Source organism: Dendrobates tinctorius, unplaced genomic scaffold (assembly GCF_039654945.1).
Source record: "Dendrobates tinctorius isolate UK_male_01 unplaced genomic scaffold, ASM3965494v1 ptg000020l, whole genome shotgun sequence".
Taxonomy (NCBI): Eukaryota; Metazoa; Chordata; class Amphibia; order Anura; family Dendrobatidae; genus Dendrobates; species Dendrobates tinctorius.
In genome coordinates, this window is record NW_027361688.1 from 55,017,619 (window position 1) to 55,041,868 (window position 24,250).

Sequence of the window (24,250 nt, forward strand, 5' to 3'; positions counted from 1 at the left end):
GACTTTATATAAATGAAAATCGGCCTTGTTGCCCAAATCTGCCAATCAGAGTTCAGACACCATGTCTGAAAGTGCTCTGGAATAATAAAACCTGAGCCTTCATTTGTTGCACTAAAAATCAAGAATAGTTTTTTATTGGACAACTTTAGTAAATAAGGCACAGATTATATATGACTACTCAAGGTAAGCTAAGGTAAAGGTAAGATAAAGGTAAGGATGAAAACTGAATGCCCCTACACTCTACAACAAATTACTCTTAGCAAATTTATGACTTTTTTTGAAGATATCTTTTTTCTATCTAGGATGTATATAAATTCAAGAGCGTATCGAGTTATAAAATTAAGATTTTCCTTGTAGTATGCTATGTGGAAGATAAAGATCAAAATTATTATTCTTCAACCTACCTATAATTACATAATTCAGCATGTCCATTTCTCAGAAAAAGACTTACAATGACACCCACACATGATACACACAAAAGATTAATAGAAATCGATTAATCATTTGTGTAAAGGAAACAACATATTTTAGTCTAGTGCAACATGAGCTTTTAATAAATTAATTTATACTCATTTTTTACTAAGAAGAAATCAGATTATTGTAAACAAGATTCAAAAAGACGATTTAAGGTTTTTGTGCTTTACTGTACCCCTATTGTGCATGAGATTTCCGGTAAGCTTTTGCACACTCAAATTATATTCAGTGTGACTGACCAATGTTTTAGATATGAAATCCACAGCAGATCAATTTTCACTGCAGATGTCATTGACGTTGTGGATTTTACCAAATTGTTTCCCACACTGCAAAGATATACTGATAGGCAATTTGAATTGTGAGCATCATTGGCGAGAGTGATGATGATGTCTTTAAAGTGCTGTTAAAATAATGGTGTCATATCAACAACTAAAATAAATCAAAAGTTGCATTCTGGACAGGGGATCAATGTGCATATCCACTTTTCAGGAAATTGTATACTTTATACAAATCCTACTTGCTAAAATGGTCCCTATGCAATAAAAAGATCATTAATATACTCTATGTTGTGACATTCTAGCAAGGAAAATTACATTTTCCTGCAGCACTTCAACAGGAAGAAGTAAACATTACACAAACTCTCTTCAAATCAATATATTGTCTGTGCAATGCCGGGCAGCAACAGTCCTCCAGTGAGAGAGAGGTGATTTATATCTGCCTTCTCTTCTGGACAAAAGATGAAGATTCTGAACAAGGAATCCACCAGTAGGGTATATAAAAATATGTTTCAAAGACTAAGTTATTAAATTATCAATGTTGTAATAATTACAGACAGGTAAACTATCAGAAAGTTTTTATGGTTCATTTTCCATTTTATTCTTAGAAAGAATGACCTAATAGCAAATAATTAGCTGCAGACAGAGTTCTTTCTGAAGTAAAAATCATTATAGAAATTACAAAGTGCATATTATAGACCCTTATATAACAGGCAGAAAGTGAAAACATCTTACCTGTTCTGCACTTAGGGAAGCTTCCTTGAGACATTCAGTTCCTTCTTCTGTATTATCAGCATCAATCAGGTTTTCCACAGGAACACTTCCACTAGAATTCATGTAAGTGAAGTCACCCTCAGTAGGATCCAGTGCCACACACATGTTATATGGGTATGGTAAAGGTAACGATCCATCACTATACATGGAGAAGGTCCTGGGATCAATTGGAGGATACAGATTTGTAGTGAGAGAAGAGAAGGCCGGTAATGGTTTAGGCTGCTTACATTTGGATATAATTGCCACCATCACAGTTACTATAAACAGCAGAGAAATAAGTGCAAGTCCAACCACTAAGTAGAATTGTAAGTTGCTTTGAGTTTCTTCTTTCAGTTTGTTGCTGAGGTTAGGAACAATCTGCTGAAAGTCATCTGCTATAATAAGACTTAATGTGGTTGAAGAAGACAGAGAGGGGTGACCATTGTCCTTCACCACTACCACAACCTTATAATTCAATATGTCCTTTTCTTGAAAGATACGTGATGTTCTGATCTCACCTGTGTACTCACCTATAACAAAATGAGTTGAGTCTGACAACTGTATAAAGTGATAAGAGAGCCAGGAATTGTGTCCAGAGTCTGCATCCACTGCCACCACTTTAGTTATTAAAGAACCAGGCTCAGAAACAAAAGGAACCATCTCAAACACAGATGTCCCACCAATATCTGGTGAAGGGTATAAGATCTTTGGTGCATTATCATTCTGGTCCACTATAAGGATAAATAAAGTAACATTGTTGCTCAGAGAGGGGGATCCATTGTCTGAGGCTGTGACTCCTATTATAAACTCCTTGTTCTGCTCATAATCAAATGACCTTTGAGCATAAAGAACTCCAGTCTCTACATTGATGGAGAGATAAGATGTCATTGATGGTGCTTCCGTAATGGTGCGGGAAATTGAGTAAATTATTTTAGCATTGTCTCCAGTGTCAGGATCTGAGGCTTGTATACTGAATATTGAAGCTCCTGGTAAATTGTTCTCTGGCAAATAAGCTGAATAAGTAGATTTAGAAAATGTTGGTGGGTTATCATTGACATCTGATACATCCAATGTGAGAACTCGTGTACTGGAAAGAGGTGGAGATCCTCTATCTGTAGCTATTATAGTGATATTATAAGAAGATGTTTTCTCTCTGTCTATGGCAGCACTTAAAACAAGTCTATAGTAAGTGTTTGATGATAATAAATTAAAGGGAACATCTTCAAGGATTCGGCAGTCAACATCTGCATTATCTCCAGAATCTTGGTCATGAACTTCAATCAGAGCGATCATTGTTCCGGATGCAGAATCCTCAGGAATAGGAGAAGATAATGATGTTATAGATATCTCAGGAGCATTGTCATTTACATCTATGACTTCTACCAGAACTTTACAATGAGCTACAAGGCCGCCTCCATCCTTGGCCTGTACAGACAATTCATAATTCTTTGTTACTTCAACATCTAAGTTGTCATTGATCTTGATTTCACCTGTAGTTGGGTTGATGCTGAATATTCCTGTGTGATGGATGTTTCCAGATGTCTTAATAAAAGAATATGTGATTTGAGCATTGATCCCTTCATCATTGTCTGTAGCATTTAACATGATCACTGTTGAATTAACTGGGATGTTTTCCTTTAAGTTGACTTTATACATTTTTTGTGCAAATATAGGGGCATTATCATTGGCATCTATAACAACAACTTTTAATAATGTTGTACCAGACCTGATAGGATTTCCTCCATCCAAGGCTGTTAGTATTAATCTGTGAATGTTTTGTTTCTCTCTATCTAATGGTTTCTCCAGGACAAGCTCTGGATACTTACTTCCATCTGTTCTGATATCCTCAGTGAGTGTAAAATACTGATTATCACTGAGCTTGTATGTCTGCACTGAATTACTACCAAAATCTGGATCTTCTGCATTTTGTAAAGCAAACCTTGATCCTTCTGATGTAAATTCGATTATTTCCAAAGTAATTGTTGTATGATAGAATTGTGGAGAATGATCATTTATATCCTGAATGTCAACTCTAATGTTAAAATTATTGAAAGGATTTTCAACCACAGCATCAAAGGTTAACGAACATGAAGCCTCCGTACCACATAATGCCTCTCTATCTAGTCTGTCCTTTACATACAGATTTCCATTATGAAGATCTATGTAGAAATATTTCTCTGCTGATCTGGATAAAATCCTTAGTTTTCTAGATGAGAGCTGCTTATTATCTAATCCAAGGTCATCTGCAATATCTGCGATAACAGAGTCTTTCCTCATTTCTTCTACAATGGAATAATGAATCTGAGCGGAGACTGAATAACAAAGATACAAAAATAATACATATGTTACTTGCCATCTCATTCCTGTGCAGTCCTGTATAGGAGGCTCCATCTTGTCCATCCTCAGTGATTATTTTCCTTATTTTCCATAAAATATCCAGAAATACTTTATCATCCAATGCAAATATTAAACAGAAAAATGTTTATGATTTCTGTAATTGTCTTTTCAAATTGTATCCTTAGCTTTGTATCCAGGAGAATCCAGAAAATGTCTATAGTTCCTTCTGCAGATAAGCAATGTGTCTGACAAAGGAAAACTCCCATGGATTTCTAGTTTTGCATTTTTTTCCTTTATGGTTAAACAGCGGCGCTCAGAGGTGAAAATATAGAATTGCAGTGTCTTTCAACTACGTTATGAGGTGTAAATTTAAACATTTCAAAACATTTATTTTAAATGCTCTTTACATCTTAAAATTATAAAGTAAGTATTTTTTAATTATCTGTATTTCATGATTTAACTGTCAATATGTTCAGTTTTATTAAAGCAGGAATAAACAGCCCTGAAAAGTTCTTTCTTTAAAAGAACATCAAAATATAACTTTGGATGTGTAAAAGATTATTATAGTTGCAAATTTCCAAAATATAGTTGATATAGTTGGTATAAATTCAACCAGGGAATAAAAGAGAAAGAAGAGACATAACTGACAGCAACGCAGTAAGAATCAAAGACCGGATTCCATGTCTCAACGTGTTCTGGAATAATGAAAGCTAAGCTTTTACTTTTTGCTGTAAGTCACAAGAAAATTTGTTTATTGGTCAGTTTTAATAAATTAAGCCCAGAATATATATCTTACGAGCGGTAGTAAAGATAGTAAGTATGATGACTGAACGCCACAAAATTCTACAACTTATCCCTCTTTAATTTGTAAATTTATGATGTTTTTTGAAAATATTTATTTTTCCAAAAATCGAGTGTATGAAGCTATAAAATAATATTCTCTGCAGTTTTCTACATCGATAATATCTCACAAAAGTACTATCCTATAGACTCTCAATAATATCAGTTCTTTAGGTAAGGACCTACAGTACCTCAAAAAATAGAACATTAAAAGTACTATCCTATAGACTCTCAATAATATCAATTCTTTAGGTAAGGACCTACAGTACCTCAAAAAATAGAACATTATCCTTGGAAATTTTAACATCAATCAATGAATCAATTGTGTAAAGGAAGCAATTGCTTTTAATCCAGTGCAATGTGCACTTTCTTTAAATTGATTTGTATTATAATCTACTTAGAGAAAACTAGGTCTTTGTAGCCTTGCTACAAAAGTCAGTATAAGGGTACTGTGTTTTACAGTATCTATATCAAAATATATGCAGCACCAAGTGACCAATGTTTTGCATTTCAAATCAAAAGCAGAACAATTTATGCTGGTGATGTCATTGATATTGTGCATTTCACCCATTACAATGTGTAAGGGACATGACTCGATGGTGGTTGCGAGGTTTGCATTGCCATCCTCAACACCTTGTTACTGTACCCCTGAGTGTGTGAGTGCTTTGTAGTGGTTTTATGATTACCCATTTTCTGGACACAAGTGGTATGATGCTATGAGGACTTTAAATTCACACATTGACTATGGGTGGCCAAAAATGTTTTTAAAAGCTCAATTTGTCTTTATTAGAATTCCTGGACCAAATGTTCAACATTTGATAAGCAACATATCTTTCTTTGAATATTCTTCTGCATAAGGTAGAGACTCATACTTTAGTTTCATAGCAAACTATGCAACAATGTTTAGGTACAGTTCCAGAGAGACAAAGTATTACTTCTAAGAGCTTCATAGCACTAAAGTCCCACAGATAATATCTTCCACTATGGTTCTGCACCCTGTGGTCTTTCCAGGTCAGAAAAGACCTCTATAGCCCTCCAGGACTAGTTTCTGCTGTAGCCCACTACTTCCAGCTGTCTAATCATTACACCACTGTCAAGTTTTTTTATGCTATAGCAGGTAATCACTGTTGATGAATTAACTTTCTTATTAGAATAAGAGTCACACAGGTCAATGTGTGTCACTGTCACTTCCTAACTGTCTCTGCAGTCCAGCATTGCAGGTAGTAAGCATGAACACACAAAAATTAAGCTTAGTTAAAGTTGATATACATGCAGTTGATATACATACATGTTCACTGGCCATAAAGCATTGAAAAAACCTACAAGAAGCAAAATAAACAAAAACCCTGCTATAACTAAATAAGTAAAAAGCAAATGTGCATTTAAATAACACAAGGTTCTTAGTAAAATGATTTTTTATCAAAAAAAGCATGACAGGCATCTCATCATTGCCAAGGTGATCCTGATCGAGACGGTCCTACACTGTCTAATATTAAAACCTTACCATGTGTCAAAGTTGACCTCAGTGTGTGAATAAGGGCAGACAAAAGGACCAGGTCCAGACCTAAGGACACAAGCCTGGGTTAGCGTTTAAATGTGATTTATAGCTCAAGAGGGTGAGGCCACACTCTAACTTGTGCAGAATGCAAAAAACACAAAGAAAACATACACAAAAATTGAGCATAGTTAAAGTTGCTATACATGCAGCATATAAACACATGCATGTTCATTTTGGCCATAAAACATTGAAAAAACCTACAAGAAGCAAAACAAACGAAAACCCTGCTACAACTAAATAAGTAAAAAGCAAAAGTGCATTTAAATAACATAGGGTTCTTAGTAATATGGGCTGTTCTTTGTGCTGAGCCCTCCTGGGTCCATCTATAGGCTGTTTCCCATCTATGACCTCTAGAAGGTCTAAAAATATTAATGATTAATTGGTTAAAAGCCATTATATTCATGCCCAATACATTTGGTACTAGAGGTCTGGTTCCTGGATCTATTCCCTGAGGCCACTGTCTTGCCTGCCCAAATGTCCTGTGCTGCTCTACCTTTCAGTCATCTGATGGTTTAAGATAATTTAAAATTAGACAATGTATATCATGTGGTAGCACCAATGTGATCTATTACACAACATGTGGGCGCTCCATGATATACGTTGGTCTTACTTCCAGGGAATTATGCATAAGAGTGCATGAGCATGTGCGGAACATTTGTGTGACCAGTATAGTGGCCAACCTCTCTGACCTCAAAACTATCCCGTCACTTTAAGGCATATCATGACTGCAACGCTAGGACACTTAAAGTAAGGGGAATGATATTATTCACTTGGGAATCTGAAGGGGTAATTATAAAAAACTCCTAGCTCAAACAGAAACAAAGTGGATTGAGACCTTGGACACTATGGTCCCTAAAGGCCTAAATGAGTCCTTTAGTTTTGCCTCATTCCTATAAGTAGTGATATTTTAGGTCACCGTTGTTGCATCCATCATATATTCCCTGATTCCTGATGGCCTTGTTTTTAATTGTTCTTTTTCACCTTCTTTTAATACTTTTTATTGTTCATTGTTTAGTAAAATTAATCCCTTTGGAATTGTCTGTGGTCAAGTGTACATTTACATAGACAACCTTTCATCATCTTTGCCAGCTCCTTGTATTGCAGCAACTTTTTATGACATCACTGCAGCCAGATCTACATATACTCTGGATGTAATATTTTATGATATGTTTGTTCTATTACTAAATTTCATACTGTGTGCTGCTACATGCTTTTCTTTGCTCCATATATGTTATGAACATCATTATTATATCTTTTCTTATGGCCGTGCACATGCGTGGTGCTTGCCCTTGATGTCCCACATGGGTCGGGTGTCTCTTTGCCTCCTGTGCATGCTCGGGGACTTCCATCTCCCTGCATGTGCGCAGTGATGCTTGACGTCCTGTGCCCTCCATGTTGGGAATAATCGGGCGTACTGTGCATGTTCCAATAGCGCTGCTCTTCATTAGCTAACTTTGATCAAGTGATACGCCATGTGACTGGTTTCCATGGCTTCTTAATGTCCTTACCACGGTATCCCCTCACATCCCCTTGACAAAGCAGCCTGTGTGGATGCAAAATGCACATCTGGGTTTCCTGCCATCTGGGCTTTGGGTCTGTGCATACCCTATTTGGTAAGCTGTGCTTCTATTTGTTCACCAGACACTTGAGTTTTGGCAGACATCTACCAATGTTACATTCACCTTTGGGTCTTGTGTGCCTAATTATCTCTCACAGCTTGCCTTGTGATTAACTGCAAACTCTTTCTATATATATATATACAGTATATATATATATGCTGTTTGTATAATTGGTTTGCATGTGACTATATTGTTCTTGGTACTTGTCTTGTTTTAGTGTCATATTTTATTTATTCACCTTATGATTCTCTAAATAAAATTTGTACTTTTTTACCTAATATTATTGGATACTGCGTTTTTTCTCCTACTGATGTGTATTTTGCTTGTAGGTTTTTTAGATGGTAAGCATGATCTGAAACACTGTTCTGAATTTTAACACTTTGACTCCTTAGTCACTACACACTGGTCAACACTCGCCAACTGGTCAACAATACTTATAATCTCTTCAGAGTTTCTTCAATAACTGCTAGAAACAAAGAACTAGCTTCCTGAAATGTCCATATAACTCCTCCCCACCTGGGCTAACACTAAAGGGGGTTTTACACTAAGCGATATCGCTAGCAATATCGCTAAAACGTCACTGGTTTTGTGACGTTATAGCGATATTGCTAGCGATATCGCTATGTGTGATACTTACCAGCGACCGGCTCCCCCGCTGTCCATCGCTGATCGCGCGAGAATGTCCAGCTCCATTTCTCGTCGGGCGCTTCCTGCTGAGACTTCCTGCTGTGACGACGAGCGACGAGTGGAGGCGGGCGGGAGGACGTCAGGATCGCTGTGTGTGAATGGTAAGTATCGTGCGCTGCGTCGCTGCTGAATCGCTGTGAGGTCTTTCTGTATGAAAGCTCACTAGCGATCATTTAGCGATGCACCAGCGATCCTGACCGGGTGGGATCGCTGGTCGGATCGCTGGTGCATCGCTAAATGTAAAAGGGCCTTAACTGTTAACCCTGCCACAGGCTAAGAAACTGCTGATGAGAGCAGTACATGTAAAATCCCATATAATACAGGTTCTTGCATTACATTAATACAAGAAGTCTTCAGAGAGAGAGAGAGAGAGAGTCAGGACGACTCCTCCACCCTTACAAATACACCCTATCATAAAGTACTATTTTTTTGCAAAGACATCTGCCATGGTAAATTCCACTTTGAATATTGATGAGGTATGTCTGTAGATCAAGAATCACAGCAGAAATGCTACATAGGATCTTGCCCTAACAGTTTTAATTAAGAAGAAGTGCTGTGCTAAGGATCCATGTGTACATATATTTTTCAAGTTATAAACTCAAAAACAATGCACACCATAAAGAGAGTATATATTTTTGTATATATTAAGGAACAATGCCAGTCAATACTAACTAAGGTGCAACATGGAACTGCTGTTGAGTATATAGGCAAAAATGAATAATAGAGGAAAGGAAATAGCTGAATTTACAACTCAAAGTTTAAAAATATATTTATCTTTATTAATACAGAAAGTAGGGGTAGGGTAGGAAAAGCAAATGCTCAGGGAACAAGAAAAGGATGCAATACAATGGGAAGAGCTGGATAAAAATGAAGTCAATTACAGCAAAAAAGTATATTTATAGCTAACTGCCAATGAGGTAACATGCTGTACAAAATAAATAAAAAATCAAATGATAAGTGGTTCCTCATACAAAAGTCTAAAAAATAAATATTGAGGTAGAATGACAAACAGGGAGAATAAATAAAGTGCTTATGCAAAAAGGGTCCCTGAGAATAATCTATAAAGAGTAATCACAATTATTAAAGGTAAAAAATACCCAATTTATCTACATATAACCACTAAATGCATGATAACATATCCAAAGTGAAAATGCAAATATAGTGCTTGCTGTTGTATTCAGCGTTAGTGCAATATGAATAAACAGTATATATAAAGTGGCATGTGCAAACAAAAAGGTGAATACCTACAAAGAAGGTGGCAATGAAGACCCATGAGCTGTCCCAATGATGCGTTCACCCCGATGCGTGTTTCGGCGTTTGCCCTCGTCATGAATTTTTCAAGGAATTGTCCATTTTTACCATTTCCTATTTGTTAGGGATCATCTTACAATAACCAGAACACAAATGATCTTTCTATTGGAACATTTCAGCAAATTCCTGTAGTTCATACAGAATGCTGGCTGAGAAAGTTACATTCCTGCTTCACATGGAAGAATTTTCATAAATCAATAGAACACATAAAAATAAGCAATTTTTTAATATATATCATGAAATCAACTTTTTAACTGCCAAAATTAATCAGTCATTATCAAGATTCTCAATTTTGAGATAAAATCTATTGTTAGTGAAGACAGACTCTCTCATTGCTGAGATAGGAGATGGCCGCTCGTACTGATTAGATTCTATGTAGATGGCTGGGAGGGAGAAGGAAGGAGGAGCTCTGTCTCTAGCTCCTCACTTCTCACATCTACATAGAATTTTGTCAGTAGCAGCTCCTCTCTCAGTGATGGGCGAGTCTCTCTGAATGCAGATCTTACCTAAAAATTGATAATTTTGATAATGACTGATCAATTCTGGCAGAGAAAGAAACAGATTTATCTGATAAGATAGATTACAAAGTTTATTAATTTCATGTGTACTTTTGATTTATGAAATAAAAAATTATGCTTTAATTACTACAAAGAGTCTATCCAAATCAATATATTGTCCGTGTAATCAGGGCAGTACATGTCTTCCAGAAAGATCATGGTTTATATTGGCCTTCTTTTCTGAAAAAAAAATGAGGATCCTGAACAATGAATCTGCCAGTAGAATATATAAAAGTATGTTTCTTTGAATAGAAAACCCTTTAATAAATCATAAATGTTGTGATAAATACAGGCGTAGGTAAATTATCGGTAAGTATTAATTGTAAATTTTTCATTTTACTCATAGAAAGTAGACTAATAGCAAGTGATTAGCTCCAGACAAAGTTGTTCCTAAATGACAAATAATTCTAGAAATCAAAAATTGCATATTACAGACCCTTATGTGCATACAACAGGCAGAAAGTGAAAACATCTTACCTGTTCTGCATTTGGGAAAGTTTCTTTGAGACATTCAGTTGCTTGTTCTGTATTATCAGCATCAATCAGATTTTCCACAGGAACATTTCCACTAGGATTCATGTAAGTAAAGTCACCTTCAGCAGGATCTAGTGCCACACACATATTATATGAGTATGGTAAAGGTAACGATCCATCACTATACATGGAGAAGGTCCTGGGATCAATTGGAGGATACAGATTTGTAGAGAAAGAAGAGAAGGCCGGTAATGGTTTTGGCTGCTTACATTTGGATATAATTGCCACCATTACAGTTATTATGAACAGCAAAGAAATAAGTGCAAGTCCAACCACTAAGTAGAATTGTAAGCTGCTTTGAGTTTCTTCATCTTTCAGTTTGTTGCTGAGCTTAGGAGCAAACTGTTGAAAGTCGTCTGCAATAATAAGAATTAAGGTGGTTGTAGCAGAGAGAGTGGGATGTCCATTGTCCTTCACCATCACTACAACCTTGTAATTCAATACATCTCTTTCTTGAAAGATACGTGATGTTCTGATCTCACCTGTGTACTCACTTATCACAAAATGAGTTAAGTCTGACAACTGTATAAAGTGATAAGAGAGCCAGGAATTGTATCCAGAGTCTGCATCCACTGCCACCACTTTAGTTATTAAAGAACCAGGCTCAGAAACAAAAGGAACCAGCTCAAATACAGATGACCCACCAATATCTGTTGATGGGTATAAGATTTTTGGTGCATTATCATTCTGGTCTGCTATGTGGATAAATAACGTGACATTGCTGCTCAGAGAGGGGTATCCATTGTCTGAGGCTGTGATTTCTATTACAAACTCCTTGTTCTGCTCATAATCAAATGATCTTTGAGCATATAGAACTCCAGTCTCTATATTGATGGAGAGATAAGATGTTATTGATGGCATTTCTGTAATGGCGCTGGAAATTGAATAAATAATTCTAGCATTGTTTCCAGTGTCAGGATCTGAGGCTTGTATACTGAATATTGAAGCTCCTGGCAAATTGTTCTCTGGCACATAAGCCACATAAGCAGATTTAGAAAATATTGGTGGGATGTCATTGACATCTGATATGTCCAAACTAAGAAATTGTGTGCTGGAAAGAGGGGAGATCCTCTATCTGTAGCTATAATGGAGATATTATAAGAAGATGTTTTCTCTCTGTCTATAGTAGCACTTAAAACAAGTCTATAGTAAGTGTGTGATGATAATAAATTAAAAGGAACATCTTCAAGAATTTGGCAGTCAACATCTGCATTTTTTCCAGAATCTTGGTCGTGAACCTCAATCAGAGCGATCATAGTTCCAGGTGCAGAATCCTCAGGAATAGGAGAAGACAATGAAATGATGGATATCTCAGGAGCATTGTCATTCACATCTATGACTTCCACAAGTACTTTACAGTGAGCTAGAAGGCCTCCTCCATCCTTGGCCTGTACAGATAATTCATAATTCTTTGTTGTTTCAACATCTAAGACTCGATTGATTTTGATTTCCCCAGTATTTGGGTTAATACTAAATATTCCTGTGTGATGGATGTTTCCAGAAGTTTTAATAAAAGAATATGTGATTTGTGCATTGATCCCTTCATCATTGTCTGTAGCATTTATTATAATCACTGTAGAATTAATTGGGATGCTTTCCTTTAAGACAACTTATATATACATACATACATATTTTGTGCAAATGTAGGAACATTGTCATTGACATCTATAACAATGATCTTTAATAATGTTGTTCCAGACCTGATAGGATTTCCACCATCCAAGGCTGTTAGTACTAATTTATGACTGTCTTGTTTCTCTCTGTCTAATGGTTTCTCCAGGACAAGCTCTGGATATTTGCTTCCATCTATTCTGATATTCTCAGTTAGAGTAAAATACTGATTATCACTGAGCTTGTATGTCTGCACTAAATTACTACCAATATCTGGATCTTCTGCACTTTGTAAAGAAAATCTTGCTCCTTCTGGTGTAAATTCAATTATTTCTAAAGTAATTGAATTGTGATAGAATTGTGGAGAATTATCATTTATATCTTGTATGTCAACTTTAATGTTAAAATTATTGAAAGGATTTTCAACCACAGCATCAAAGGTTAAGGAACATGAAGCCTCCGTACCACACAATGTCTCTCTGTCTATCCTGTCCTTTATAGAAAGGCTTCCATTATCCATATTTACATAGAAATATTTCTCTGCTGATCTGGATACAATCCTCAGTTTTCTAGATGAGAGCTGCTTATTATCTAATCCAAGGTCATCTGCAATATTTGCTATCACAGAGTCTTTCCTCATTTCTTCCTCAATGTAATAATGAATTTGACCAGAGACTGAGTAATGTAAATAAGAAAGTAAGACATATATTACTTGCCATCTGATTCCTGTGTAGTCCTGTATAGGAGGCTCCATCTTGTCGAATCTCACTGATGATTTTGCATAAAATATCCAATAAGACTTGATCATCCAATGCTAATGTTAAACAAAACCAATGTTCATGATATCTGTAGTTCAATTTATATATTGTAGTCTTAAGTCTACATCCAAGAAAATCCAGCAAATGTCCATGGTTCTTCTGCAGATCAGCAATGTGAGTGACAAAGGAAAATACCAGTGGATTTTTAGTATTGCATTTTTCTTCTTACTGGTTAAACAGCGGCGCTCAGAGGCGAAAATGCAGAATTGCAATGTTTTTCACTTGTTTTTCAAACTCAAAATTTAAACACTTTTTTTAATTATGACTTTTTATTTAAAAACATGAAGTAAGCAAATTTCTTATTTATATTTTTGTCGTTTCATTATTACTTATGCTTTGTTTTTATGAAATGCTAGTTAAAGTCATTGAATTTCTATCAACCTAAATGGTTGGTTGACATTGTTATAAATTTTTGCTGCACAGTTGGAAAGAGTGGTGTATGCTTGTAAAGTCAATAATGAAAGTTCATCTAATTATGTGTGTAGAATTTGCAATATAAAATCTAGGTGTATTCGATCATCATCCATCTGTATCAGTATTTATAATAGCCTTAATAATCATGTGCTTTACAAGGCCTTGCCTGTCTGTGACTCTGATGAGCTATTTGTGTATTTAGCTATTGCATATAGACCACCTGAGGAAACCCTTGAGAGTGTACAGACACAAAATGCCCATTGGGGCATCCAGAAGGCAAATTCTTGGCAAGGCAATAATCGGTAAGGCTACTCTAAATATTGATACACTGTGATAATGTCTGTGTGGTATCCCCATACCTGGTCTACTGCTGCTGAGTCAAACAGTTGTCGTGCGGCAATGGATTTGTTCCAGTGTGCCAGAATTACTTTAGGCACTGTGAGTTAGGAGATGTAATAGATTGAATGTGCATTCTACTTTGTTGTCATCTACTGGACAGTGTATGCATATGAAAGTTAGATGTTTAATCTCAAAATAAGCTAATGGCTGGTATGGGCTTCCCAGCTCAGTTTTAACACACTTTCTGTGAGTTGGCACAAACCAGACAATTCCTGCTTAGTCCAGATAAGGAACAGCAAGGAAGCTCCACTACTTCCAGACTCAAATGTAGCCCATACTGAGGAGACATCACTCTCCACATAGTCCTCTCCACAAATGTGTGAAGTCTTATACAGTCAGGAGAGATAAGGCTGGAAAAATGCTCTTCTTCATATTGGTCTTCCTATGTGCTTCCAGCCGGAGCCAGGTCCACATGTCTTCCATGACACAAACTTTGGCAGACCTACCACCTTAATAGGTAACAGAAGTATCAAAATGGTGAGTACTTCCAAATTACTAGTGTTTCACTACAGAGAGCAAAGCCATGAAGGTCCCTTCATCAATGTACCCATGAAGGTCACTTAATCAATGTAGCATTACATGGACTGTGCATAGTATTTACTCGACTACCATGTGAAAAGGAATGTGCACCAGCCACCATGAGAGGCCATAAACCTGCTTATATCATAAGGAAAAGACACCTACTTTCATATTACAATATACAGTTTAACCTATACTGTGAACTACCACCAATTTACATTTAATAAACAGACTGTAACCTGTTTTCTGCTTCAGTAAAGTGTTACATTTACAAGTTCACATGTGTATCTAATTGCTTGAAATTGCAAGAAAATCACAGGCATTCCTAAACCTGCACCTAGACACCTTGTCTACAGGAGTGCCCCTGGGTTATCTTGCACCATCTCCATAAGTGCCACCTCCTGCTATTGACAATTGTGGACACAAGGGAAGTGTTTGTGGGTCGCTGGATGACTCCTAATTATTTTGTTTTTGAGAAATTGTTTTGTAGGAGTTGATTATTGTTTTCTGCTTTGTTCTGTGCTGTTTTAAGACCATACACATGATAACATTTGCCTGGCTCTTGATGCAGACATGCACTCCTTGACATATATTCATTCAACATTTATATAAGCATAAATTTAAGAAATCAGTCTTTTTTAAGAAATCAACTGTTACAATTGTGACCAACCGCTAAGATACTGCCGGCTTTGCCACAAATTTACAGCTTTAATAATAAAGAACTCTAGAATAAGATTGGTTTCTCTAGTGACTAATTGTTTTTTAAGGAACAATTTGCTAAATCATTTTTCTTTGCAGGAGCCATTTATATACTCATATACATTAATCTTGTTTTTTCTTTACCTTTGATATTTTTTCTTATGTTTTAAACAATTTAAATATGTCATTTATTATTAATTATGAGTAATGATATTATTGCACCTTTTTTACAAACAGGACAACCAGGAAAGAATGGGCTGGGCTTAGAAAATTTCCTTATGTACTTTGAATGTAACATACAATTGAACAGCAGACGCTTAGGGCTTGATGTATAAAATTAAATGTGGCCTTATTGCACATGGAAATCAATAATGGCTCATATTCAAAATCTAAAACTTCTCTAAAAATATAAAAGCTGAGCTGCAATTTTTTCTTTGCATTGCGTAGCAAATACAGTTCCTACTGGATATGTACAATGAAGCTCGTAGTGAGGAACAAACATAAATAACAAACATAACATCATTTATGATAATTGAAGTTTGCCATTATTAGTCAAAATAAAGTTTTTAACCAAAACATAAATCTGCATCACAGCCATTTCTTAGGGTCTTGTGTCCAAATGAAGATGCTGATGCATGCAAAATATATGATTTTTAAACAGAAAATTTTTATCACACGGCATAATGAATACAATTGTACATTGCATCATTTTATAAAATCAAAATTGACATCTCAATACATGAAACAATGTGGGGTTATTTATCATCCCAACTTTAACAATTTTTGGCATCAAAAAGTCTTAACAACATTGGTTGAATATTTTGTAGTTTGTACAAATTCTCTTTTTTCTAAGTTGGTTGGTAGAAATGAGCAAAGGTGGGGAAAACTAATCAGCGTGCAACATTTTTAATACAATGTAAGGAGCTGTAAAGATATAGAAATCCCAAAAGATGCTTCAAACGGACTTAAAGCTTTGCCTGAAACTTATCTGTCACTAAGAGTTCATTTTTCCTGCAGCTGATAGGTAAAATTAAACATTGTACATTGTCTATTTCATTTAATAGATTGAGTAATGTACAGTAGATAAACAAGTTCAAAAAGAAGGAGTACCTTGCACCAGTTTTCCATTTTGGTCAGGAGATGAAGAGCCTTAAACTTAAACACTTTCTATTTCTCAAGATTATAATTAAGTTTCCCAGAGGAGCATTGCACGGCAAATAAGCTTCCTTACCTTGACAAGCCAGAGCTGGTATGTCACTCTCCACAAGGAGAAACCTTACTCCTTAGACCCCAGTCCAGAGCTCTCACCTAGCCAAATCAGTTCTCATACTTTGCACTGATGAGGGCCAATAGCCCAAAACACCGTGTCAACAAATTGAGATTCTGATTTTGCTTTAATCCTAAGTCGTATTGCAAGACTCATTAAAGGGTCGATTGTGACTTGTAGGATCGCTATTTCCAACAGGTGGCGCTATAGAGTTCAAGTCCTCTTCCTCTCTGAAGAGGCAACTTGCATATAAGAAAATGGACATTCTAAACTGAACAATACCTCTTATTGCATGATGAAACTGCTATTAAAATTATTATCTTACTATTATTAAATATTTTTTATCATAATTAAAATTCATTAATTTTCATTGTTATTTATAAATCTACCAAAAAATGGACCACTGAAACAAATGAATGGCTCTAACCAAAGCTGAATTGCTTGTATTAAGTAAATGACTCAATTAGTAAGGTTGTAATTATAGAAATTCATAAAACTGCCAGTAGATTGCAACATCTTACCTGTTCTGTGCTCAGAGAAGCTTCTTTGACAGTTTCAGTTCCCACTTCTGTATTATCAGCATCAATCAGGTTTTCCACAGGAACATTTCCACTAGGATTCATGTAAGTAAAGTCACCCTCAGCAGGATCTAGTGCCACACACATATTATATGAGTATGGTAAAGGTAACGATCCTTCACTATATATGGAGAATTTTCTGGGATCAATTGGAGGATACAGATTTGTAGTGAGTGAAGAGAAGGCTGGTAATGGTTTTGGCTGCTTACATTTGGATATAATTGCCAACATCACAGTTGTTATAAAGAGCAAAGAAATGAGTGAAAGTCCAATCACTAAGTAGAATTGTAAGTTGTTTTGAGTTTCTTCATCTTTCAGCTTGCTGCTGAGCTTAGGAACAACCTGCTGAAAGTCATCTGCAATAATAAGACTTAAGGTGGTTGTAGTAGAGAGAGCGGGATATCCATTGTCCTTTACCATCACTACAACCTTGAAATTCAATGTGTCCTTTTCCTGAAAGATACGTGATGTTCTGATCTCACCTGTATACTCACTTATCACAAAATGATTTTGGTCTGACACTGGTATAAAATGATAAGAGAGCCAGGAACTGTGTCCAGAGTCGGCATCCACTGCCACCACTTTAGTTATTAAAGAACCAGGCTCTGAAACAAAAGGAACCATCTCAAATGCAACTGACCCACCAGTATCTGGTGATGGGTATAAGATCTTTGGTGCATTATCATTCTGGTCCACTATATGGATAAATAATGTAACATTGCTGCTCAGAGAGGGGGATCCATTGTCTGAGGCTGTGACTTCTATTATAAACTCCTTGTTCTGCTCATAATCAAATGATCTTTGAGCATAGAGAACTCCAGTCTCTATATTGATGGAGAAATAAGACGCAATTGATGGAGTTTCTGTAATGGTGCTGGCAATTGAGTAAATAATTTTAGCATTTTCTCCAGTGTCAGAATCTGAGGCTTTTATAATGAATATTGAAGCTCCTGGTAAATTGTTCTCTGGCACATAAGCCACATAAGCAGATTTAGAAAATATGGGTGGGTTGTCATTGATATCTGATATATCCAATCTAAGAAATTGTGTGTTGGAAAGAGGTGGAGACCCTCTATCTGTAGCTATAATAGTAATGTTGAAAAAAAAAGTTTTTTCTCTGTCAACAGCCATTTTTAAAACAATTTTATAGTAATTTTCCAATGATAATAAATTAAAAGGAACATCTTCAAGAATTTGGCAGTGAATATCTGCATTATCTCCAGAATCTTGGTCGTGAACCTCAATCAGAGCGATTATTGTACCAGGTGCAGAATCCTCAGGAATAGGAGAAGATAATGAGGTGATGGATATCTCAGGAGCATTGTCATTTACATCTAAGACATCTACCAGTACCTTACAATGAGCTACAAGGCCTCCTCCATCCTTGGCCTGTACAGACATTTCATAATCCTTAGTTTCTTCAAAATCCATGTTTCCATTTATCTTGATTTCACCAGTCGTTTTATTAATACTAAATATTCCTGCATGATGGATGTTTAAAGATGTTTTAATAAAAGAATATGTGATCTGTGCATTGATCCCTTCATCATTGTCTGTGGCATTTAACATGATCACTGTAGAATTAACTGGACTATTTTCTTTTAGGCTGACTTTATACATGTCCTGAGTGAATACAGGAGCATTGTCATTACCATCTATAACAATAACTTTTAATAACGTTGTACCAGACCTGATAGGATTTCCTCCATCCAAGGCTGTTAGTATTAATTCATGAATATCTTGTATCTCTCGATCTAATGGTTTCTCCAGGACAAGCTCTGGATGTTTACTCCCATCTGTTCTGATATTCTCAGTGAGAGTAAAATACTGATTGTCACTGAGCTTGTATGTCTGCACTGAATTACTACCAATGTCTGGATCTTCTGCACTTTGTAAAGCAAATCTTGCTCCTGGCAATGTGAATTCAATTATTTCCAAAGCAATTTTATCATTAAAAAAGTGTGGGGCATTATCATTAATATCCTGAAGGTCAACTTTAATCTTAAAAATATTTAATGGGTTTTCAACAACAGCATCAAAGGTTATGGAACAAGAAGCAGCTCTTCCACACAATGTCTCTCTGTCTATCCTGTCCCTTGTATGTAGATTTCCATTTTCTAGCTTGACATAAAAATATTTCTCTGCAGCTTTGGATACAATCCTTAGCTTTCTAGATGAGAGCTGCTTCATGTCTAATCCAAGGTCATCTGCAATATTTGCTATAACAGAGTCTTTCCTCATTTCTTCTGCAATGGAATAATGAATCTGAGCATATACTGAATAATGAAGATAAGAATATAGGATATATATTACTTGCCATCTCATTCCTGTGCAGACCTGTATAGAAGGCTCCATCTTGTCCATCTTCAGAAATAACATTCCATAAGATATCCAGTAAGACTTTGTCATCCAATGTCAATGTTAAATAGAAAAATGTTAAGATTTCTGTAATTGTCTGTTTATTATATATGCATCCTTAACTCTATGTCCAGGAGAATCCAGAAAATGTCTGTAGTTCTTTCTTCAGATCAGCAATGTGTGTGACAAAGGAAAATACCAGTGGATTTCTGGTTCTAAATTTTTCTCCTTAATGGTTAAACAGCGACGCTCAGAGGTGAAAACACGGAATTGCAAGACAGTAAGATTATGTTTTAAAGCTTGAAATTATCTGAATATTTTATTTTTTGCACCTTATATTTTTATTTCAAAAACTTTTATCACTTTTAAAGTTTTCTCTAGTTTAACACTTTATTGCTGTTGCGTTCAGCATTCATGAAACAGTTTTCATAAAACGTTCAGGAACCAAATAGACATATTGCTGTTACATATTCATATAGCACAATGGAAGGAGAATGTGCAGTATGTAAAATAAATTCAACCAGGAAATAGGAAAGATTGCCTAGGCATTCGTCACACCATTTTTGAAGACATTAGCCTATAGGTGAAGGAGAGTTAAGGAATGGCATCAGTTAAGAAATCTGTTAAAAACATATGTGAAGGTATATCAACTTTAAAAATAAGGAACACTAAAATATATTTTATAAGCAAGTTTTCCCTTTTTTACTCACACGGGGGTTACTTCAGCCTACTGCAGAGATTCACAACAATATCTATAAAGGAAGCTTGTCACTGTATATTCAACTATTCTTTCTAAGTGTTTTTTAAGGAAATAAGTAAAAGATCAACAGTTAAGTTTAATGATAACTTTCTTTGAGTTTCTTTATAATTCAGTTACTTGCTAAGTTAAAAATCAACTTGATTAAAGTTATCTGCAATGGAATGCTTATAGTGTTTTTTCTGGATTTGGACCCCTCCACCCCTGATTCCCGGCCTAAATTTGTTCTAGAAAAGCAAACTGTTTTTGTTTACTCTCCCCAGGTCTAGTCCTCAGTTTCTGTCGCTGTTCCCGATGTCTGTTATTGACTGTAGTGCTAAGTTTATGCTGATAGCACTGTAGCCAATAACTGAGCTCATGGCTCTGAAGGGCTTGTGTTGTTACCTTGGGTAGAGCTGATCTCAGTTATTGGCTATAGTGCTTTCAGTGCTATGTCAGCACTGCAGAGAATAACAGACCTCGAGAACATCGGTGGGGATGTTGAGCTGAACTTGGGGATAATAAGTAAAGCATAGTTTGTTTTTCTTTTAAAGTAAATTGTAACCAGAGGAGATGGGTTTTCCAATCCCGGAAAACCCCTTTACGGTGGTTGTAGCAGTGAAAGCAGAATGTCCATTGTCCTCCATCATCATTCCAAGCTTAAATTTTAACACATTCTTTTATTTGGAATCTGTGTGATGTGTTCATTTATAATATATCTAGTTTGTTCTTACAATTGTATACAGTGATAAGAGAGCCATGAAGTATGATGAGATTCTGAATTCACTGCCTCTACTTTTGCTATTGAAAAGCTATGCACAAAAACAAAAGTCATCACCTTAAACGCAACTGTGCCATCACTATCTGGTGACGGTTATAAGATTTTTATGCATTATTACTCTAGTCCATGATGTGGATGAATAATGTAACATTGCTACTCAGATAAGGTGAGTCATTGTCTGAGGATGTGATTTCTTTTATAAACTCTTTGTTGTACTCTTGATCAAATAATCTTTGAGCATAGAGCACTCCAATCTCTGTATTGATGTCCCAACGAATTCCAACAATTTGCACTTTGCGGTTAAAAAATGCACTCTTATATTTTACACATTGCGTGAGCCAAAGAAGGATCACTTGACCTTAAGAACAATCATGCGGGCTTCATCATATTGCCTTGTTGGTATCAAATCACACAGTATAGTGAGGCAATTCAGGAGGCAGGTAGCTCAGCAGCCATTATAGGGTAATACAGCAAAGAGTTAGGAACAGAAAGTTAAAAAAGATAAATACCTAAGTCAGTAATATTTTCTAGTAAAAAATAGTGGTCACCAAACTACGGGCTCTCGTTCAGGAAAAAGACCCTGATGAAGGTTGTCAGAGCCTCAGAAACATGTTGGATAGACAGCCAGTACTCTTTTTTTCTCGAAAGACAGCCAGTAGTATAACAGTATGCTGGAGAGTGCTAGTGCACATTATTTTTAAGTAACCCCAGAATCTTAGTCACAAATTTCAATCAGGAATAAGATTAGGTAATGAGGTGATAGATATCTCAGGAGCAATATTCTCATCTTTGACGTCCACCAGTCCAATATGCTACAAGGCCTTCTGCATCCTTTGCTTATAAATGAGTCAATTATTCTAGTATTGTCTCTAGTGTCAGGATCTGAGGCTTGTATACTGAATATTAAAGCTCCTTGTGAATTGTTCTTCAGCATGTAAGCCACATATTTCGATTAAGAATATATTGGTGGTTTGGAAAGAGGAGATCGTCTATCTGTAGCTATGTTGAAAAAAGAAAGATTTTTTCTTTGTCATTAAAACTTTTCAACATAATATTAAATTAAAAAATAACATCTTCATGAACTCAGCAGGCAGTATCTGCATTATATTCAGAATTTTGATCTTAAGCTTCTATCAGATCATTGTTTTAGGTGCAGAATCTTCAGGAATGCCAGAAGATAAAGCGCTGATGGATAGCTTTGACTTCCACAAGTGCCTTAAAATCATCTACAAGGCTTCCTCCATCCTAGGAGGCAAATCATAATGTTTTATTGTTTCAAAATCCAAGTTTGATCTTGATTTTCCCAGTGTTTTGGTTAATTGTTGACTTTCCTATATGATGATACCGTAACTTCTGCAGACTTTGTTTAAGGAATATGTGATCTGTGAATTGACTCCTTCATCATCTGTGGCTTTTACCATGATCACTGTAGAATTATATGGGAACTGTTTCTTTAAAGCAACTTTATACATATTTTGACTAAATACGGGGACATTGCATTCACATCCGTAGCAATTATTTTAGTAATATTGTACCAAACTTGATAAGATTTCCTCCATCCAAGGCTCAGTATTCATGAGTGTCTTTTTTTCTCTAATGGTTTCTTTAGGACAAAATCTGGATTCTTACCACCTTCCTGATATTCTCAGTGAGTGTAAAATACTGACTCTCACTGAGCTTGTATGTCTGCACTGAATTACTGTCAATATCTGGATCTTCTGCATTTTGTAGGTAAAGTTTTGTATAACAGTATTATTATGACAGAACTGCGGAGAATTATTTATATCCTGAAATTAAACTTTAATTTTAAAATTATTACATTAATTTTAATCCATAGCATCAAAGGTTAGAAGACAAACAGCTTCTGCTCCACAAATTGTGTATTTGTCTATCATGTCTATTGATACTGAATTATCTCTCTGAAGCTCTGGATACAATCCTCAGTTTTCTAGATGAGAGCTGCTTATTGTCTAATCCAAGGTCATCTGCAATATTTGCTATAACAGTCTTTTCTCATTTCTTCCACAATGGAATAATGAATCAGACTAGAGACTGAATAACAAAGATAAGATAATAAGACATATATTACTTGCCATTTGACTCCAGTGCCACCCTGTATAGGAGATGCCATCTTTTCCATCCGACATTTTCATCCAACACAAATGATAAGCAGAAAAATACTCACAATATCTCTTTTTTCTTAGCTCATCACAGGAGAACCTAGAAAATGGTTGTTTTTCCTTCTGCAGATAAGCAATGTATGTAACAAAGGAACACTCCAATGGATTTCCCTTTCTGAATTTTTCTCCTTTCTGGTTAAACAGCGGCGCCCAGAGGTGAAAATACAGAATTGCAATGTCTTGAAATTATTTTATAGATGTTTTATATGATGAATTTCTGTAAGAACATCTCTAAATTGCTTTATTTTTTTTATTACTAAACTTGTATTTTTATATTTAGTTTTTTATAACATTAAAAGTACCATCAACAGTTGAATCCAGAAAAGAACAGAGAGATCATGCTTTAAATCTTTAATTTAAAAAAATTATCAAAAAGTCTTGTGGCCCATATAATAAATCAGTTTTTATTTATCAAACTTCTTTGAAAGAGTGAAAAGTACATTAAGATTGGTTGCATTATTTTCTTTAGGTATTTAATATTTAATATTTTACACATTATAATTATCTATGAGGCTTTTTTTGCCATATATCTATGCTTTCATTGGAAGAAACAAGTTACATTTACATACAGTGATGAGCAAAAGGGTGACAATGTTTTGAACTTTTGACTTTCATGCTCCATATCTCACCATCCACTACTGATTTGATCATGAGACTACCATCATTTTATAAACAATCATCTTGACTATCTCATACATAAATTTCACTTGCAACAATTTAGCATATGATTAGTTATGCAGATTCTTGTTATGCCACTGCATTGCTACTTTTTGCCTCTGGTGGTGGAAAAATATTTTTTTCCTGTTTACTACAAAGTACAACCTGTTCTCACATTCTCTAATACCTCAGTGTGTTATTAGGTTGATTCCCAAGTGAATGGTCAATTGTTGGAATCGAGGAGCAGCCATCAAGACAATTTCCCAAGAGAAGAGAAACAGCATCATC

General features: G+C 35.6%; 2 protein-coding genes across 3 annotated transcripts in view; both read right to left on the reverse strand.

Annotated features, from left to right (window-relative positions):
• LOC141083673 (protocadherin gamma-B1-like) overlaps positions 1-19,765 on the reverse strand; it is a 36,760-nt gene extending 16,995 nt beyond the window's left edge. Inside the window, exon 1 of one of the 2 annotated variants that reach the window (XM_073568055.1) lies at positions 17,194-19,765. In XM_073568055.1, the coding sequence (XP_073424156.1) occupies positions 17,194-19,659 (2,466 nt within the window). In that variant the 5' untranslated portion in view covers positions 19,660-19,765. Of the gene's footprint in view, positions 1-1,484; positions 4,108-17,193 lie in introns of those variants that run through there. The other variant, XM_073568056.1, reaches the window with a different exon arrangement.
• LOC141083695 (protocadherin gamma-B1-like) lies at positions 10,766-13,440 on the reverse strand. The gene is given in 4 exon segments (XM_073568090.1): positions 10,766-10,801; positions 10,889-12,006; positions 12,009-12,555; positions 12,558-13,440. Coding segments are annotated over 4 exon segments (2,508 nt in total). The 5' UTR covers positions 13,365-13,440.
• Positions 19,766-24,250: the final 4,485 nt, after the last annotated feature.